The sequence below is a fragment of the Sinocyclocheilus rhinocerous genome, unplaced genomic scaffold (genome assembly GCF_001515625.1).
Source record: "Sinocyclocheilus rhinocerous isolate Xijiao unplaced genomic scaffold, SAMN03320098_v1.1 scaffold13, whole genome shotgun sequence".
NCBI lineage: Eukaryota > Metazoa > Chordata > Actinopteri > Cypriniformes > Cyprinidae > Sinocyclocheilus > Sinocyclocheilus rhinocerous.
This window is the reverse complement of record NW_015627542.1, coordinates 235,509-251,711: the sequence shown is the minus strand read 5'-3', so window position 1 is coordinate 251,711 and position 16,203 is coordinate 235,509. Positions and strand designations below refer to the sequence as shown.

At 36.3% G+C, this 16,203-nt stretch overlaps 2 protein-coding genes across 3 annotated transcripts; one reads left to right on the top strand and one right to left on the bottom strand.

The window, feature by feature from the left end:
• Positions 1 to 1,750: 1,750 nt before the first annotated feature.
• nts (neurotensin) lies at positions 1,751 to 5,543 on the bottom strand. The gene is made up of 4 exons (XM_016541525.1): positions 5,365 to 5,543; positions 4,647 to 4,708; positions 3,116 to 3,346; positions 1,751 to 2,058 (listed from the first exon to the last, which is right to left on the bottom strand). Exons 1-4 carry the CDS (start codon positions 5,453 to 5,455, stop codon positions 1,915 to 1,917), a joined length of 528 nt encoding a protein of 175 aa, XP_016397011.1. The 5' UTR covers positions 5,456 to 5,543; the 3' UTR covers positions 1,751 to 1,914.
• Positions 5,544 to 8,834: 3,291 nt separating this feature from the next.
• Positions 8,835 to 16,140, top strand: rassf9 (Ras association domain family member 9). Of its 2 annotated transcripts, none has more exons than XM_016541513.1 (2): positions 8,835 to 8,954; positions 14,694 to 16,140. In XM_016541513.1, exons 1-2 carry the CDS (start codon positions 8,908 to 8,910, stop codon positions 15,940 to 15,942), a joined length of 1,296 nt encoding a protein of 431 aa, XP_016396999.1. In that variant the 5' UTR covers positions 8,835 to 8,907; the 3' UTR covers positions 15,943 to 16,140. The 2 variants fall into 2 exon arrangements, with proteins under 2 accessions (XP_016396999.1, XP_016396994.1); XM_016541508.1 differs by lacking the exon at positions 8,835 to 8,954 and adding an exon at positions 10,049 to 10,168.
• Positions 16,141 to 16,203: the final 63 nt, after the last annotated feature.

The window sequence follows — 16,203 nt, the reverse complement described above, 5'->3', positions numbered from 1 at the left end:
CATCAATAAAAGCATGTCATGTGATTTCCTGTAACTGAAAATATTCACAGATGTCTATTTATAATCATCTCAGTCATGCAGTAGCAGCATACATTAAGTAGTGCAAAGGTAACAAAACTTTTTCCAATATCATATTTTAGACCATTTAAGTTGAAAGAGACAACTATATTTACTTTTCACAGAATGACAAATTGTTATCCCTCTCTATGAAAATGGCATATTCATCTAAGCGCAAATACAGCTTTAACAACTGAAAGATTTATTTTGGCACTACTGAATCATAGAACTGATAGTTATGACTCCCAATGAATTACACAAGTACACTGATATATAATATATAACTTATGCTTTTTGATATTAGAAATGTAATAGATGATCAAATATTGAAAAATAATGTTTATCACTTGAAAGATAGCACTTGCTGCCTTTTGAGGGCCTGTGTTGCTTTAGACTGTACTGCCATCTGCTGGTGAACAGGCTCTGATTACTAACTGAATTATCTGTAAAATATTGCTGTTGTGTACATTTGTCATTTCTGTTGATATATAACTAGTATACCATGAATTTGGGGTTTGAATTGATTGATAATTGTATCAGGATCATTACATCTGCAGCAGCCTACAGTCAGTGTCAAAAGGCCACAGAGAAATAATGTATTTGGTCTATTTGAGTTGTTCAGCACTTTTCAAAGCTAATTACATAGCTGCATTAGTATTTTTAATTAGCAGTGGCCAATTAGAAAAATGGAAACCAACAAGCTTTCTCTTTTCCATTTCATTAATGAAAGTGATGTGCATACAGCTAAGGGTTTGACAAATCATTGCGCATTCATCAGAGAGATACTGTTTTGTTACTCATGAAATAAGTCAAATGTCCTTTAGAGGAATTTTATTTTCTTAATGGAGAGTAATGAAATATATTTCCCTGTTATTTTTGCAATTGCTTTGACATCTCAGCAAGAGTCCAAAGGAGTGCTTAAATGGCATTGTATGATTACAAACTACTTTTTAGACAGTATTTCTATTCCTGGAAGGCAGACTCGCCAAAATATAGCTATCATCTTAAGGATGCTGCACTAGTATGGAATTACAAATTATGTGTTTTGGTCAACTTATATCAGTCTCAATCCAAATTTACCTGTAGGTGCTAAATAATTTCCTTAAACTGAAAGTCCAAGCACAATTAATAGCTTAATTTTGGTTCCCACTTTGCTTGTTTATGATTTTGAACAATCAGTGTAACCGTTGAGAGTCTTGTGATCAATTTTTTATGTTTTCTTCTGTTATGTGATTGTTTAAAATTTGTTTATGTAGAAATTATTTGTTCTGTGACAAAAATTAGAATATTTTCTAAATGTTTTTACAAGAAAACTTTTTCTGTTTTTCTACTTCAGAATTTCATGTTTAATTCAATGTATTACTTGCCATTTCTTTACAATTATTTCTGAAATTTACTAGCATTTTTTGTGAAAATTGTTTGTACACCATTATTTTTCAGTGTATATATGTGTACTGTTATACACTGAAAGTAACTCATTTCTGTATTTGAGTTAAATATTCAAAATATTTCACAAATGTTCTCCTCATCATGGAAATGTGGAAAAAAATGCTTCCTTCTGTGAAATAATAATATGTTTCATAAATAGTTTTAATGAGTATGATTTAATTACATTGGAAGAAAAATAAATATACATTAAATAAATAAATATAATAAACTCTTGAATTGACTGCTGTTTTATTTACATCGTCCATCCCATAATGAAGAAGGGCTTGACTTCTGAAGCACATAAATAAATAAAGTTTTAGCTAAAACAGAACATACAATTACTATATTGCTACTGTAATACTACAACATTGAAAACAGACACATATTCACAAAATGTAAAAATGTCTTTCCGTCGGTTTGTCGTGGGCATCAGTAATACACACTTCTCTTCAGAATGTACGGCCGTCTTGATTTATTGGTGCGCAGTTGCCTTTTAAGTATATACGGAGATTTCCTCTTCAGTGGACTGTCGCTGTTTTGGTCCAGCTCCAGATATTCTTGGTCGTCTTGAAGCTGAAATGAAAAACAAAATGTTTGAGCTATTCCCCCCAATGCCACTCAGATTATTACAGGGCTGAAAATTCACTGCAATTGGGTGGACAATGCTGTCAATCAACTGCCATGTCGTGACTGATGCTTACTACATCGCCCGGCTCTTTCTAATCATTGCTCCTCAGAGCTGCACTGAAGTGTGCTTGAATAAGATGTATAACTGATGGAGTCCACTTCTCAAAATGATAGGGCCGCACTTTAAAGGCATGGGCAATTTTTGTGAATTTTAATGATCCGTGAGGTGACCCATGAACTGGAGATTTACTAAACTCCCCGGTTAATTTTGAAGAAAGGAAATTCAGCCATTTTTTCATTCTCTCTCTCTCTCTCTCTCTCTCTCTCTATATATATATATATATATATTCTCTCTTTCTCTCTCTCTCTATATATATATATAATATTCATTTTGTTTAACTTGATGTACTAAAATAACTAAAACTGAAATTAAAACAAAAATGTAATAGATAAAAATAAAATTACTTAAAACAAAAACAGTTACTAAAATGAAAACAGAAAAAAGAGAAAGAAAAATAAAAACTTATTCGAATTATTAATAAAATCTACAATATTATCTAATATACTAAAATAACACTGCCTGACATTAGTGCTGTAGTGCTATTGAATAAAAATCATCAGCTAAATGACAAGAATTAGAATGTCCATCGAACATTTGGCCTCTTTATGTAATTTTGTTAATGTTTTATGTTTAAACATAATTTCTTTATGTTTATCTTTTTTGGCTTGTGTTGTAATGAATTTGGCAGCATTTCTTTTGCTATTTGGTATCTTATGGTATTCCTTCCAAGTGTTTAATTTCACGCTGCTTTTTTACATAAATCTGCATTAATTATTTATGAACCACCCTATATATTTAAATATAAAAAATCAGTCCTAATAAACTGTTAGGTGACTGAAGAATAAATATAAAGCAATTCTAAGCAATTATTGACTTAAGTGTTAGAGCATGTCAATTGTTTATTGTCTCAATGTCTCAATACCTATGTGTGTCATCTCTCACCTCTCTAGGCTGCAGGACCCTGCAGAGGTTCTGAAGGTCATGCATTTCCTCAAGCATTTGGGCGAGGGAACCTGAAACCCTCTGGTCATAGTCAGCCTGACCCTCTGCGTCCTCCTGCTGCTCCTCGCTGCCCCAGGCCTCCTGCCAAGACTCCCCTAGACGGTTCATCATCCTGCACACATCCTGGAGCGGCAGCTGCCACAGGGGGGCGATGTGCTTGCTCTGCTTTACCTGCACACACGGTGAGAGAGCAAAAATTTTTACTTTCAATGACTCTCTCTCACTCTCATCTTTATTTCAGCTTATAAAAAAGTCACGTTGTCTCCAGCCATTACTATATTCTCAGTCCACTTACAGGGTGCCAATACTGGATAAGCACATTTTGAGTTTTCTCTAGTGTTTTTACTGGCCTTCACAGGATGAGTCTAACCAGATCAGGGCCTGGTGTGATATCTGGAAATCTGTTTTCAACCTGTTGGCTGTAAGTTTGTCTAAATCTTATATTACACTGTTCTTAAATAACACAATCACCTTTGAGTCCATATGTTTGATATTAGAAGTAAGTGTAAATGAGTAATTCAAACATATCATTTTTTTTCTTATTAAATAACAGAGGAAAATGTCACCTGCATAACACCTGCAGCTGTCTGCCATTAAAGTAACTATTTCACTACATTTAATTAGACTTGGCCAGCTGACATTTTAAAAGCATTAGCCTTAAAGACATCATATTTAATGTCAGTATTTAAAGTCATAATTTTTAATTAGCTCTGCAGTAGAGAGGATGCCTGTACGGAAAGTTACAAAAGCCAGAAATTGTGGTCAGGGTTCAAAAAAATCTAAAGAAAATTACAAACACTGTGATCCTACACAATTCTCTATTGATAATGGATAACAGTCAGATGTACTGACGATAGATAATGGATGTTAATGCAGTGCAGAATATTGCTCAATGAATGAAGGCAGCTGAGCGTCATTTCAGGCAATGACACATCATTTGGTCCACTAATAGAGCGTAGAAGCTTCATCCGTTTTGCTTTTTGAGTACGCTGCTTCTGATTTGCTGCCTGATTGGAAAAGCATTTCTTTTTTTAATCAGTAGTTTACAAAAATGTGGAATTTCGTATTACATTTAACATCAGTTAGCATCTACATTTGTGGACAGCTGTACACAATGTGGACCATTGAAGACAATAGAATTGTTGAATGACTGGAGCACAAACCTAATTTTACTATAAATCCATGTGCTATTCTGGTTTCACTGTCAAAGTGCCTCTCCGAAAGCCTTAGTATACAGAATTAATGCTTGTGATGGTAAAGTTAGCTGGCAAAGAATACTGTATTCTTTATTCTGTTTAATAAATCACCCTCTACCATGCTATATTCTCAAAACCAGAAACCATGAAATAATCATGAGTTTCATTTAAAATTCAGCTGACCCACAGTCAAAGGGCATATTAAGGTCCCTTATAAGGCCAATATTGCCTCTGTTGGCTTGCACTCAACAGGAGTTTTAAAAGCAAGAATGTACCTTTGAAGTGAGGAGACTTCTCAGTACCTCTTCCTCTATTGCCCTTTTTCCCTGGTCTATATCTATAAAGAGGGAGAAAACACACAATGTTGACATGTTTTAAGGGTAGGACTGAGCATATACACATCAAAGTACAGAGAAACCAGACGAGTTTCTTGTCTGCAGCGTATAAGCAATAAGATCTGAAGAAAATGTGAAATGGGTCTGTATTTCATATTATTCATATATTCCAAGATGGGTAGAACCATAAGATACATCACTTGCCCAGCATCATGTTTAAATGTATATGGTTAAAATGTCTATAAGACATTTAGAGCATTAAGTGAGTGTAAATTGTGATCCTGCCATATACTGTATAAAAACAGAAAATTGTTCTCCAGCAAATGTGACCAAAATCAAAGGACATCCATCAAATTTTAATTTTTATATGTCTATATATATGATTCCATCAATTTAAGGTATTTTGAAGTTTTATCTTTATTCAATTACTAATAAAATTATCTTGATATTTTACTGATTATTTTACTATCAGTTAGATCAAGATATATAGCAGATCATTATAGTAAAACTAAGACCGTAAAATACATAATATGTGAATATTAGCTATCAAAGATCATCATAAAATGTTTACCTTTCTTGGTCATTTTGAATGGTAATTAAAATATGCTTTTTTAGAGAAGTAAAATCAGTTTGTATAAATAGATAAAAGTGCACCTACCTGAACACAGCCCATTACACAATAAAAAAAGGAGGATAACGGAGGTCAGCTGCATCTGCATTTTCTTAGTAGTCCCACAGTTTCTGCGCATTCAAGCTGGGCCCAAGTCCATAGGGTTAAAGGTCATAAAATGGTATGAAAACAGATGGAAGAATATGGGAGATAAGTTGTAAGAGCGTTACAGAGACAGAGAAAGAAAATCGCAGCGCGTCCTGCAGAAGTCACGATGCTGTCTTCTTGGTTTCTTATCCAACCTGTTCGCTGTGTCTTCTCTTGGCTTTCTCAGAAGTGAAGTGAGGAATGGCGGGCTCCATTCCACCCGGTATATAAGAGCCTCTATGATGTCAGAGGAGCGTACTATCGTTCCTACCCCTCCCGTATCCATCTCCATATCTCTCTCTCTCCATCCCTCCCTCCATGCCCCCTTGTCCTGTGTCACGATGACATCAGCAAACACCTCAGAAACCACTTTGATTGTTGACGTCAAAACTTTCATAAATGCTCATTTGATGTTCCTCTCTTCATTCTGGTGGAAGGAGGGGGAGTGAAGAAGTGAATTTGTGATTAGTTCTTAGAAGCGTGATGATTAAAGTTGGAGATTATGTGCAATGCCTTCATCTGAATTTATTGATATTGACGGTCTTCAAGAATTACCTATCCTAGGCTGTATTGTTCAGTTGCACGTCAACCCAATAATAACTCTTATTGTCCATCATACATTCCATTGTTATAGGTTGCTCATACTGTGCTGAGATAAAATGTAAACTGTTTTGAGATGTTTAACCTTGAAAGATTCACTCGGTACAGTTTGTAATGAAATGGTCTTTGCTTATTTTGATTGCTTCCAAAAACAAATATTCCATCCAGATACATGATAGTCAATGTCAAGGTTAAATTATCATGATGCATTATAATTCATCATTGTACAGTATTAAAAACCAGGGAGTGTTGTAACACTCAGTGGCGCAAAAACGGGGTATGCAGTGTATGCAGTGCATAGGGGCGCCACACATAGGGCATATCTCTCTCTCTCCATCCCTCCCTCCATGCCCCCTTGTCCTGTGTCACGATGACATCAGCAAACACCTCAGAAACCACTTTGATTGTTGACGTCAAAACTTTCATAAATGCTCATTTGATGTTCCTCTCTTCATTCTGGTGGAAGGAGGGGGAGTGAAGAAGTGAATTTGTGATTAGTTCTTAGAAGCGTGATGATTAAAGTTGGAGATTATGTGCAATGCCTTCATCTGAATTTATTGATATTGACGGTCTTCAAGAATTACCTATCCTAGGCTGTATTGTTCAGTTGCACGTCAACCCAATAATAACTCTTATTGTCCATCATACATTCCATTGTTATAGGTTGCTCATACTGTGCTGAGATAAAATGTAAACTGTTTTGAGATGTTTAACCTTGAAAGATTCACTCGGTACAGTTTGTAATGAAATGGTCTTTGCTTATTTTGATTGCTTCCAAAAACAAATATTCCATCCAGATACATGATAGTCAATGTCAAGGTTAAATTATCATGATGCATTATAATTCATCATTGTACAGTATTAAAAACCAGGGAGTGTTGTAACACTCAGTGGCGCAAAAACGGGGTATGCAGTGTATGCAGTGCATAGGGGCGCCACACATAGGGGGGCGCCATTTTGCCAAAATCATTCTGTGAAAATCTTCTTTAATATTTTTAAATACTTCTTAAATATTTAATATTTAACATTTTTATTGAACTGTTTTTTGCAATTTAATGAGTTCAAAATGTATTTATAAAAATCTTATAAAGACGCGGAACGGCCGTATCTCTTTGCCACCACAACAAAATGCGCTTATTTTTCATTCATTTGTAAAGTACGAAAATGAAACCATATTTAAATGCATTAAATAACTCATTTTACATTATTACATTATTTTCCTTTGTACAGAGCTTGATTTAGGTATGACAAAAGTGCTGCGATGAATTCATTTTGACAACTAATAGAATGTGAAACATTGACTGATAACTTTTTCAGAGTTCATTGATTATATAAAATGCAGTGAAGGTTGACTATAGTTATCTGTATGTCTCATCCATGAGTGGGCCTATGCAATGATGGAGTTTTTTGGGATTTTGGGGGTGTTAAGACCCAGAACCAAGCTTACTGAGCAATAAAGCTATAGTGAGCCCTTTTATTAAAATACCTGGAGCCTATAGGTAATACAAAAATAAAACAAAAATGGTAATTCAGTCAGTATTAGGCTACTTGATGTAATTCACAACTATCTCAATTAAGTACAAATTAATTGTATTCAGTTGTTTTAGGCACTAAAACAGTCCAGTACTTCATAGTCAAATCCATTTCTATATTGAAATAATGAAGATTTCTGTGCCACCCCAGACTGGTTGCTGCCCTCTTCCTGGCCACCCCTATGAAAACATCCTGGCTCTGCCACTGCCTATTTCTGAGTATCTCTATTGCTCGGGGAAAAAAACACATGTTTGTGAATGGGCATTTGATTTACATTTGAGAGAAACTGAGAAGATTGTAAACAATACGAAAATGAAACCATATTTAAATGCATTAAATAACTCATTTTACATTATTACATTATTTTCCTTTGTACAGAGCTTGATTTAGGTATGACAAAAGTGCTGCGATGAATTCATGTTGACAACTAATAGAATGTGAAACATTGACTGATAACTTTTTCAGAGTTCATTGATTATATAAAATGCAGTGAAGGTTGACTATAGTTATCTGTATGTCTCATCCATGAGTGGGCCTATGCAATGATGGAGTTTTTTGGGATTTTGGGGGTGTTAAGACCCAGAACCAAGCTTACTGAGCAATAAAGCTATAGTGAGCCCTTTTATTAAAATACCTGGAGCCTATAGGTAATACAAAAATAAAACAAAAATGGTAATTCAGTCAGTATTAGGCTACTTGATGTAATTCACAACTATCTCAATTAAGTACAAATTAATTGTATTCAGTTGTTTTAGGCACTAAAACAGTCCAGTACTTCATAGTCAAATCCATTTCTATATTGAAATAATGAAGATTTCTGTGCCACCCCAGACTGGTTGCTGCCCTCTTCCTGGCCACCCCTATGAAAACATCCTGGCTCTGCCACTGCCTATTTCTGAGTATCTCTATTGCTCGGGGAAAAAAACACATGTTTGTGAATGGGCATTTGATTTACATTTGAGAGAAACTGAGAAGATTGTAAACAAGGATACAAACTAGCCACTTTTCACTGAAAATTGCCGTTGTAAATTGGCCATCTGTGTAATTCAAGTAGATTCAATTAGTTGAAAACTCTTGCTACTTCACACTTCAATACAAAACAATGCTGAACTTTGACAAAAAATAGATTTTTAAATGTTATAATAGTGATTTTATAATGTCTAAATATAAATCCATTAGCAAAACATGTGAAAAGAACTACTGACTTTTTCCACGACCAGCACTTCAGTGGCACTTTCTTGATTAGGTTTATGCGCTCAGTTCCCCGTCACACGATGTCTTGGATCTGACCTGTGATCATACTGACGCGCGATGGCTCCTTTTGGAAAAAACTTTCTGAAGGCGCGTTTGAAGAACAGGTATGATTCACACCATCCATTTCATTTAAGATTGCGCAGTCTTACCACAGACATTTCATGGGATAAATAAATATATATTTATTTGAAAGGTCGAAATACGCGTAAATAGGCCTACATGTTTTTTTTCTTCTCAGAATCGTTCGAAATTAAACTCGTACAGTTATTGTTATGGGCTGTAAACGCTCGTCACTTCTTGTTTTTACTTTTCACTTTTTTCCCTATGGTATTAAAAAAGGGGGAAGGGTGTTTAAACCTTTGTCATTTTTTACACTCTTGATTAGTTTGTATCCTTCCATGCACAAGTAATGGGCTTTTGGTCATTGACGTGCAGAAAGATTTCTGCGGGAGTTAGTGTTAGAGGCTACTAGAATACAGGGGGGTGCCGACACTGATCTTGCATACCCCTCAGCAAATGTGCAGTTGCACGCCTGGTAACACTGTCAGTTTAACCAATCACTATCACACATGACCACCAACCTCCTGAGGTGTGTTAGATTCTGTGTAAAAATATGAAAGACATAGGCTACAGGAAAAATAGCATCCTGATGGTAGAGTGTAAAAAAAATAGCATGAATTTGATGCCATCAAATTTCATGCCATGAAATTGATTAGGCCTATATTTAAATCAAACGTTTAAAATGAAAAGAGAGTGTGGTATTGCCACAATAAAAAAATATTTAAAAAAATTAAGAATATCCAAATTTTTGTAGAATATTTGCTGTTGGTGTTACAACCCATTAGAGGGTTAGGTTGTAACATTAACGCTCTTTAACGGTTTGTAATTAATTTAAACCGTGAGCTTATTTTTGACGTCTAACTGGTTCAAATTGTTGCAGGTAAATATGTGAACATTATATTAGAGAGACGTAGCGTTAGGGGGAAAAAACACTGAAACAAAATGTGTAACAACACTCCCCGTTCTCGAAAACGGCAGAGATGCTATCACAATCATCAGCTTCAACACAGTTCTCCGACGGGCGAGTTTTGTCGCCTCCCTCCGTGTGAAGTAGGCCGGCCCTGCTTGAAACTCCTCTTACTTTGAAGTTCGCAAGTTGTTCAACTTTTTCCACGACCAGCACTTCAGTGGCACTTTCTTGATTAGGTTTATGCGCTCAGTTCCCCGTCACACGATGTCTTGGATCTGACCTGTGATCATACTGACGCGCGATGGCTCCTTTTGGAAAAAACTTTCTGAAGGCGCGTTTGAAGAACAGGTATGATTCACACCATCCATTTCATTTAAGATTGCGCAGTCTTACCACAGACATTTCATGGGATAAATAAATATATATTTATTTGAAAGGTCGAAATACGCGTAAATAGGCCTACATGTTTTTTTTCTTCTCAGAATCGTTCGAAATTAAACTCGTACAGTTATTGTTATGGGCTGTAAACGCTCGTCACTAACAACAGCACTTGCTCTCACTCAAGTGTTTCGCTGCATGGTCGCAGAGAGTCGAGTTACACTTAATGCTGTTGTTCTGCTTGCACTGGTGCCTTGGATGCTGGTAGCTAGCGTTAAGTAACGCAAAATGAGTGTCTCCAAAATGAGTCATTTTTTTCTAAATATTAATTCCTGCATGACGACGTATGTGCGTGACGGTGCGTCCTGAGCTTGATGAAATGAGCTAAAAAGGCTTAATGTTGTTGTGTCGTATATTTGACCTATTTGTTTTGTTTAGGTCTTAGATTACTATTATTATTATAAAAGTTAGTACATGTAGCATCCTTTTTGTCCTAAGGTACTTGTTTAGAAAATGTTAGAGAATGTGATTTTTAAGACTGTTTGAACAAACAAGTAACGTTAGGCTAAAGGATTCTGTGTGAACTAGCCTATAAGGAATAGATTTCCTTATGTCTTGTCAAGTCACCTTTATTTATATAGCGCTTTTAACAATACAGATTGTGTCAGGAGCGACTGTACAGCATTAATTAGGAAAACAGTGTGTCAATAATGCAAAATAACAATAGTAAACACTCAATTTTCAGTTAAAGGCAGTTCATCATTGAATTCAGTGATGTAATCACAGTCTTGAACCCCCCAAAACGAGGTCTAAGAAAAAGTTTGAAGGTTGTAAAAGCCTGTTCATTTTAATTGAAAGAATGTATTTCAAACAATAACATAACAGTCAGTAAAAATGTGCTAAATGTGTAAACTAAACTCGCGAACAGAAATGTGCGTAAGCAGGTAACCATAGCAACCGTAATTGTTTTTCGCTGTGAGTATCGACGGGACGGTACATAACAAAACATAAGTATATTGTCATTATTTATCGCAATGTTAGAGGTGTACACATAATAAATATTATGAAAGCGTTAATTTTTATTTAGAAGATATTCACTATAGTTGAGAGTAGCTAGATTTAAGTGGCGTCAAAAAATATTGTAGATGGCGGACGGGTAACGTTAGCTAGTGGGCCTGAAAAAAATGGGTTGCGTGAGATGAACTTCATTTAAGCCTATAAATTACTGCCAAAATTATTTTTAAAAGTTCTCACTCTTTACGCTTTACATCAACAGCATAATTTACTTTGCAGTTTAAGTGCTTTGGTTACTTTTGATGTCTCAGTGTTTCCACGTTGGCTTGTCTAAATGGTTCATTATTCAGTAGTGTTTGTTGTGGTCTGATTAAAGAGGATTTTTTCTTGGATGGCTATGCCAAAGTAGTTTGCATCAGGGTTTAGGTTCTGTTTTTCAACATTTTATCTATTTATGCATGTTCTATGCAGACAATTTATTGCACAGAAAGACACGTTAGCTGTCTTTATCAGTCTTTTTAAGCTTGAGACTCTCTGAGGGGACATTATAGTTTTACGATGCTGTAAAATCACCTTTAAAGCATAAGCCAACTGTAATTATCTCAGATGTTCAGAGTGAAATCTAATCAAAGGTAATCTAACTCTATGTCTGCTTTATTTAATGTGGTCCAGGCAGAATATAATTTTAACTGTTGATTTATACATGCTTTAATTCATAGGCATACTTTTTGTGAACATACAAAGGTGTGTGTTCTAACAACGACAGTTTAAACTGGAGGTGGTTATTACACTCCGCTGAACTACCTCAGCTGCCGTAATTGTATGGGTATTTTAGTGCACCAAAACATAATGTCACTCTGTTGAGGCTTAAATAAGAACCTTCTAGAGCAGCATTACAATCTTTAAACTATACTTTGCTTTGCTCAAGCTATTGAGACAAACTGATCCACCTAAACATGCAGTGGAGATGTTTTGTCTTCTCAGTGATGCATATCAAGTAGAGTTCTTTCTGAAAATCTTTTTTTTTTCATCAAAAATCTTTCATGCTTTTTACATAGGGCTCAGGAAGCAGACTGTTTTTTATCACTGCCTCTATAATACTGTGGTTACACCAAAAAGAAAACAGAAGCCACTCAGAAACTGCTAGTAAATTCCACAATTAATTACAAAGAAAAGTAACACATTGCATTAAGTACATTTTTTAAGTAGAAAGACTGAATTAGCATTTTCTTGCAAAACATGCTCCATTAATCTTTTTTTTTCTTCTTTGACAACTATATTTTTTTACAGTATAGACAGTATGTTTCCTTTATATTATAATGTGAACATTTCACTTTTGCCTCTCTCCGGTTCACATGTGCTCACTAAAATCTCTCAGATTGCTGTTAATGAATCAGTCGACACAGGCAATACCCATGTAAGATGATTTCACGTCTGCTCTTAATTTACATGGTCACAAATTTTACATCTGCTGCATAAAGATTTATTATGTAATCAATATCTACAACTTTGAGCACATGTATTAATATAAAGATAATGAATAATGGTAATGAGATATAGCACTGAATGATCCGCACATCTTTGTTAAATCAATGTTTCATTTCCCAAGAATGATTTTGTACAGCCTAATAAACCTTGATAGACTGAGTTCAGGAGATTATGTTCCTTGTCCAGTCACTGTGTTGAGTCTGTAAAAGGATACAGCGTGTTCTCTGTAGTACAAGGCTCAAGTCTGGTGGCCACACATGTGTTTGTGTTTGCTCTGTGAGTTGAGTTGAGAAGCAGAGTGTTCTGTTCTTTTCACCTTCAGTGGTTCTCTGACAATGTCTCTGGTGTTGTGATTATTAGGGCACAACAGATAAATCTAATCTACATTTCAAACCAGGCTAGTACATGTTTGTTACTCCATGCGTTTGCAATATATCCATGAAATGGAATTCAGAATGTTCCATTGCCTCACAATACATGCACTTGGTGGCAGGATGTATGTAACAGGATGCTGCTGGTCACCATTCATTTTCCCACAAGACAAACACAGGTGCTTCCATTCCCCCTCATTTGTTTCCTGTACGCATGACAATTTAGGAAAAGACTAAATAAAATAGACCATTTCATGAAAACAATATTGAATTCCCAGTGTAGACAGCAAGCTCTTAAAATGGATCAAAATTGTATAGCAAGCCAAGAAAGCACATTGTAAAGCTGAGTGTAAAGGCTTGTATTGTATTGTAGCATATTGTCTGTTTCAGTCTAATGTGTCTGACATGTGTGGACAAGCTACTGTATACTTTTACTTGCTTATTATGTAAATGCTAGGGTTGTACACTTCTGTTATGATGTCATGTTGATGATGTCATGTGGTCAAAATTACCGCAAGGGAAATTCCCTCACCGCGACAGCCCTATGTGGAATTACTAGCACGGGTGTAAATGTGGGATTAACTGTTAAAAATAGCATTGTATACACTACAGTAAGTTATTTAACAAGTATCAATCTTGCATTTAGTTTGTATACTTTTCAGTCTAAGCTAAAGGCCTATATCCCTACAGAATACAGTATATTTAAGGATGGTTTTTCTTTCTATGTACCAACAGTGTATTGGGTGGTCTGCTATGTGAATAGCTCAACTATTTACTCTTGTGTAGGCTAGCAGCAGGGTCTTCTAAATATTAACTAACCACCTGCATTCTTGCATATATATTGCATTCTTCTGAGGTCATTCATTAAGACAAAATACACCACTTATATTTTTTGTCACCTTTTACAAAACATCAGCAATCAAACTATTAATTTATTTATTGCTGAGAAATAAACATTACCTCTATAAATTTTACATTTAAATTTGCTTTTCACTTTTTATAGTTTTTAATTACCCTCTACAGTTCTGAACTAAGAAAGATAATTAGTCATAACCTGATGTTATGACCTGAACAGAGTGAAAAATTATGAAACAACCATTTCAGATAATTGAGGCTATATGATACACTGGTCATGAAGCCTTCTGCTCATCTGAATAATGTCAGCCATTTAGTGTGGCATTTAAAATCTGAGCTATGGATGTGAATCCATCATCAGCTGTGCCAAGTACAGTTATAACTGTAAAATGACTCTTGAATCATATACAGTTTGTGAGCTTTATGTATTTCACCTCATTCCAGATTGTATGTAGTAATGAAGAAACAACCCACTCCAGTCTGTCCATTATAGGGTGTTTTTAGGCATGAGTGGAATCACTATATTCTTACACTCCAATGTTACAATATTGCTTTTATACTAGCAACTGCCATATGATAAAAAAAACAGTAGCGTATAATGAATTCTTTGTTATGAACAATTTGCCTAGTTTATATAGTTTGTAACTGTTTTGTAATAATTATTTGAATTTATTGTATAAAATGACCATATTAGTAGTCATTTTAAGGGATATTAAACTTGTGATTGTTGTTGTTTATAATACACACTTGTTATATTTCTTTACCAGGTCTAAGCCTGTAGAGGAAACACCAGGCAAGGAAATCCAGGTTCTTTTGTGTCGAGAAGAAAAAGTAGTCTGTGGCGTGACCAAGCACACAACCTGCGCAGATGTAGTCAAGGCTTTATTGGAGGACCACCAGACTTTACCAGAGAGTAAGAGGCTATTACATGGGGAACCTAAAGACTTCTGCATCCTGGAACGGTGGAAGGGCTTTGAGAGAGCACTGCCACCTCTCACTCGAATTCTTCGGCTATGGAATGCTTGGGGCGATGAGAGACCTTTCATACAGTTTGTCCTCATGAAGATCAGTGATTTTGTGCCATCATCCAAAGGAGGCAAAAGAGCCTCAAAGTCTAGGGGAGCAAGGTCCAAAAGATGGGAGCAAGGACCTGCGCAGTACGCCAAGACTGTATCTGCGGAGAAGCAGAAGCGCATGGTGAAGAAGGCCTTCCGCAAATTGGAGAAGATCCAGACAGCAGAGACATCAGAGGGATCAGAAGAGATCAGTAAGCTGGTGCAGTTGATCATCTCACAGGATCAGACCATCCGGCAGCAGATTCACCAAATGCGTGAGATAGACTTGGAGATCGAACATGCAGAGAAACCACCTCGCTCCAGCATCACAGAAAGTGATGGTGGCCAGTCGTTGTCCCAACTTGACAGTCAGCTTCAGGAGTACCTGTACACCAGTGATGGACTTGAGCAACTAGAACTACATGCTTGCAGGCACCAAGAACTCATTGATCAGCTCTCTCGAGATATTGACCTGGAGCTGAGGAACTGGACTTCAGATTTAGAGGACTTGAAAGGAGCAGCAGCTGCAAGTCCAGAACTAGAGCTGGAACCTAACCTCTCGTTGTCCTCCTCAGATCTCTTAGAGCTGGAAAGCTTACGCAGTGAACTTGAGTCAAGCATGAGAGCTGGGCTTTCCCTCCATGCACAAACGCAGGAAACCGAGAAGGAACTACAGCAGAACAAAACAGCCCTGCAGTCCCAGAACCAAGAATACCAGCATCTGGTTGCTCAACTTAATGCACTTGAGCTGGGGGCCTGTCCGGACCAGCCTAGCCCTGTATCTCTGAAGTCCCAGATCAGGGCCTCTGTCTCTCAGCAGACAGCAGACAAGGTCAGGCTGACATGCTCCCCTACAGATGCGACAGACACGGACTCAGACACTGGAATAAGCTCTACTCACAGTCAGGACTCGCTGTCTCCCTGTGTGGACAGGTCACCTCCACTGGACACTGACGTTTAAATTCAGGATTAACCAATTGTGTTTTTAAGACATTGTATTTAATGACTCCAACAAGGAAACACACAGTTGAAAGGGATATTCTACCCAAAAATTAAAATTCTGTCATCATTTACTCAGCGTCATGTCATTCCAAACAGAAGTTTACCATTGATTTCCACTGTATGGAAAAAACACTGAGACATTTCTCAAAATATCTTCTTAGAAGAAAGAAAGACATATGGTTTTGGAACAATATGAGGGGGAGTAAATGATGTCAATTTT

Excerpts from the sequence above, each read along its gene's own strand:
- nts (XM_016541525.1), bottom strand. The coding sequence starts at position 5,455 with ATGCGCAGAAACTGTGGGACTACTAAGAAAATGCAGATGCAGCTGACC. Across the intron at positions 4,709-5,364 it reads GTGTAATGGGCTGTGTTCAG|ATATAGACCAGGGAAAAAGG; the intron begins GTAGGTGCACTT and ends CCCTCTTTATAG. Across the intron at positions 2,059-3,115 it reads GGGTCCTGCAGCCTAGAGAG|CTTCAAGACGACCAAGAATA; the intron begins GTGAGAGATGAC and ends TTTTCATTTCAG.
- rassf9 (XM_016541513.1), top strand. The coding sequence starts at position 8,908 with ATGGCTCCTTTTGGAAAAAACTTTCTGAAGGCGCGTTTGAAGAACAG. Across the intron at positions 8,955-14,693 it reads AAGGCGCGTTTGAAGAACAG|GTCTAAGCCTGTAGAGGAAA; the intron begins GTATGATTCACA and ends TTTCTTTACCAG.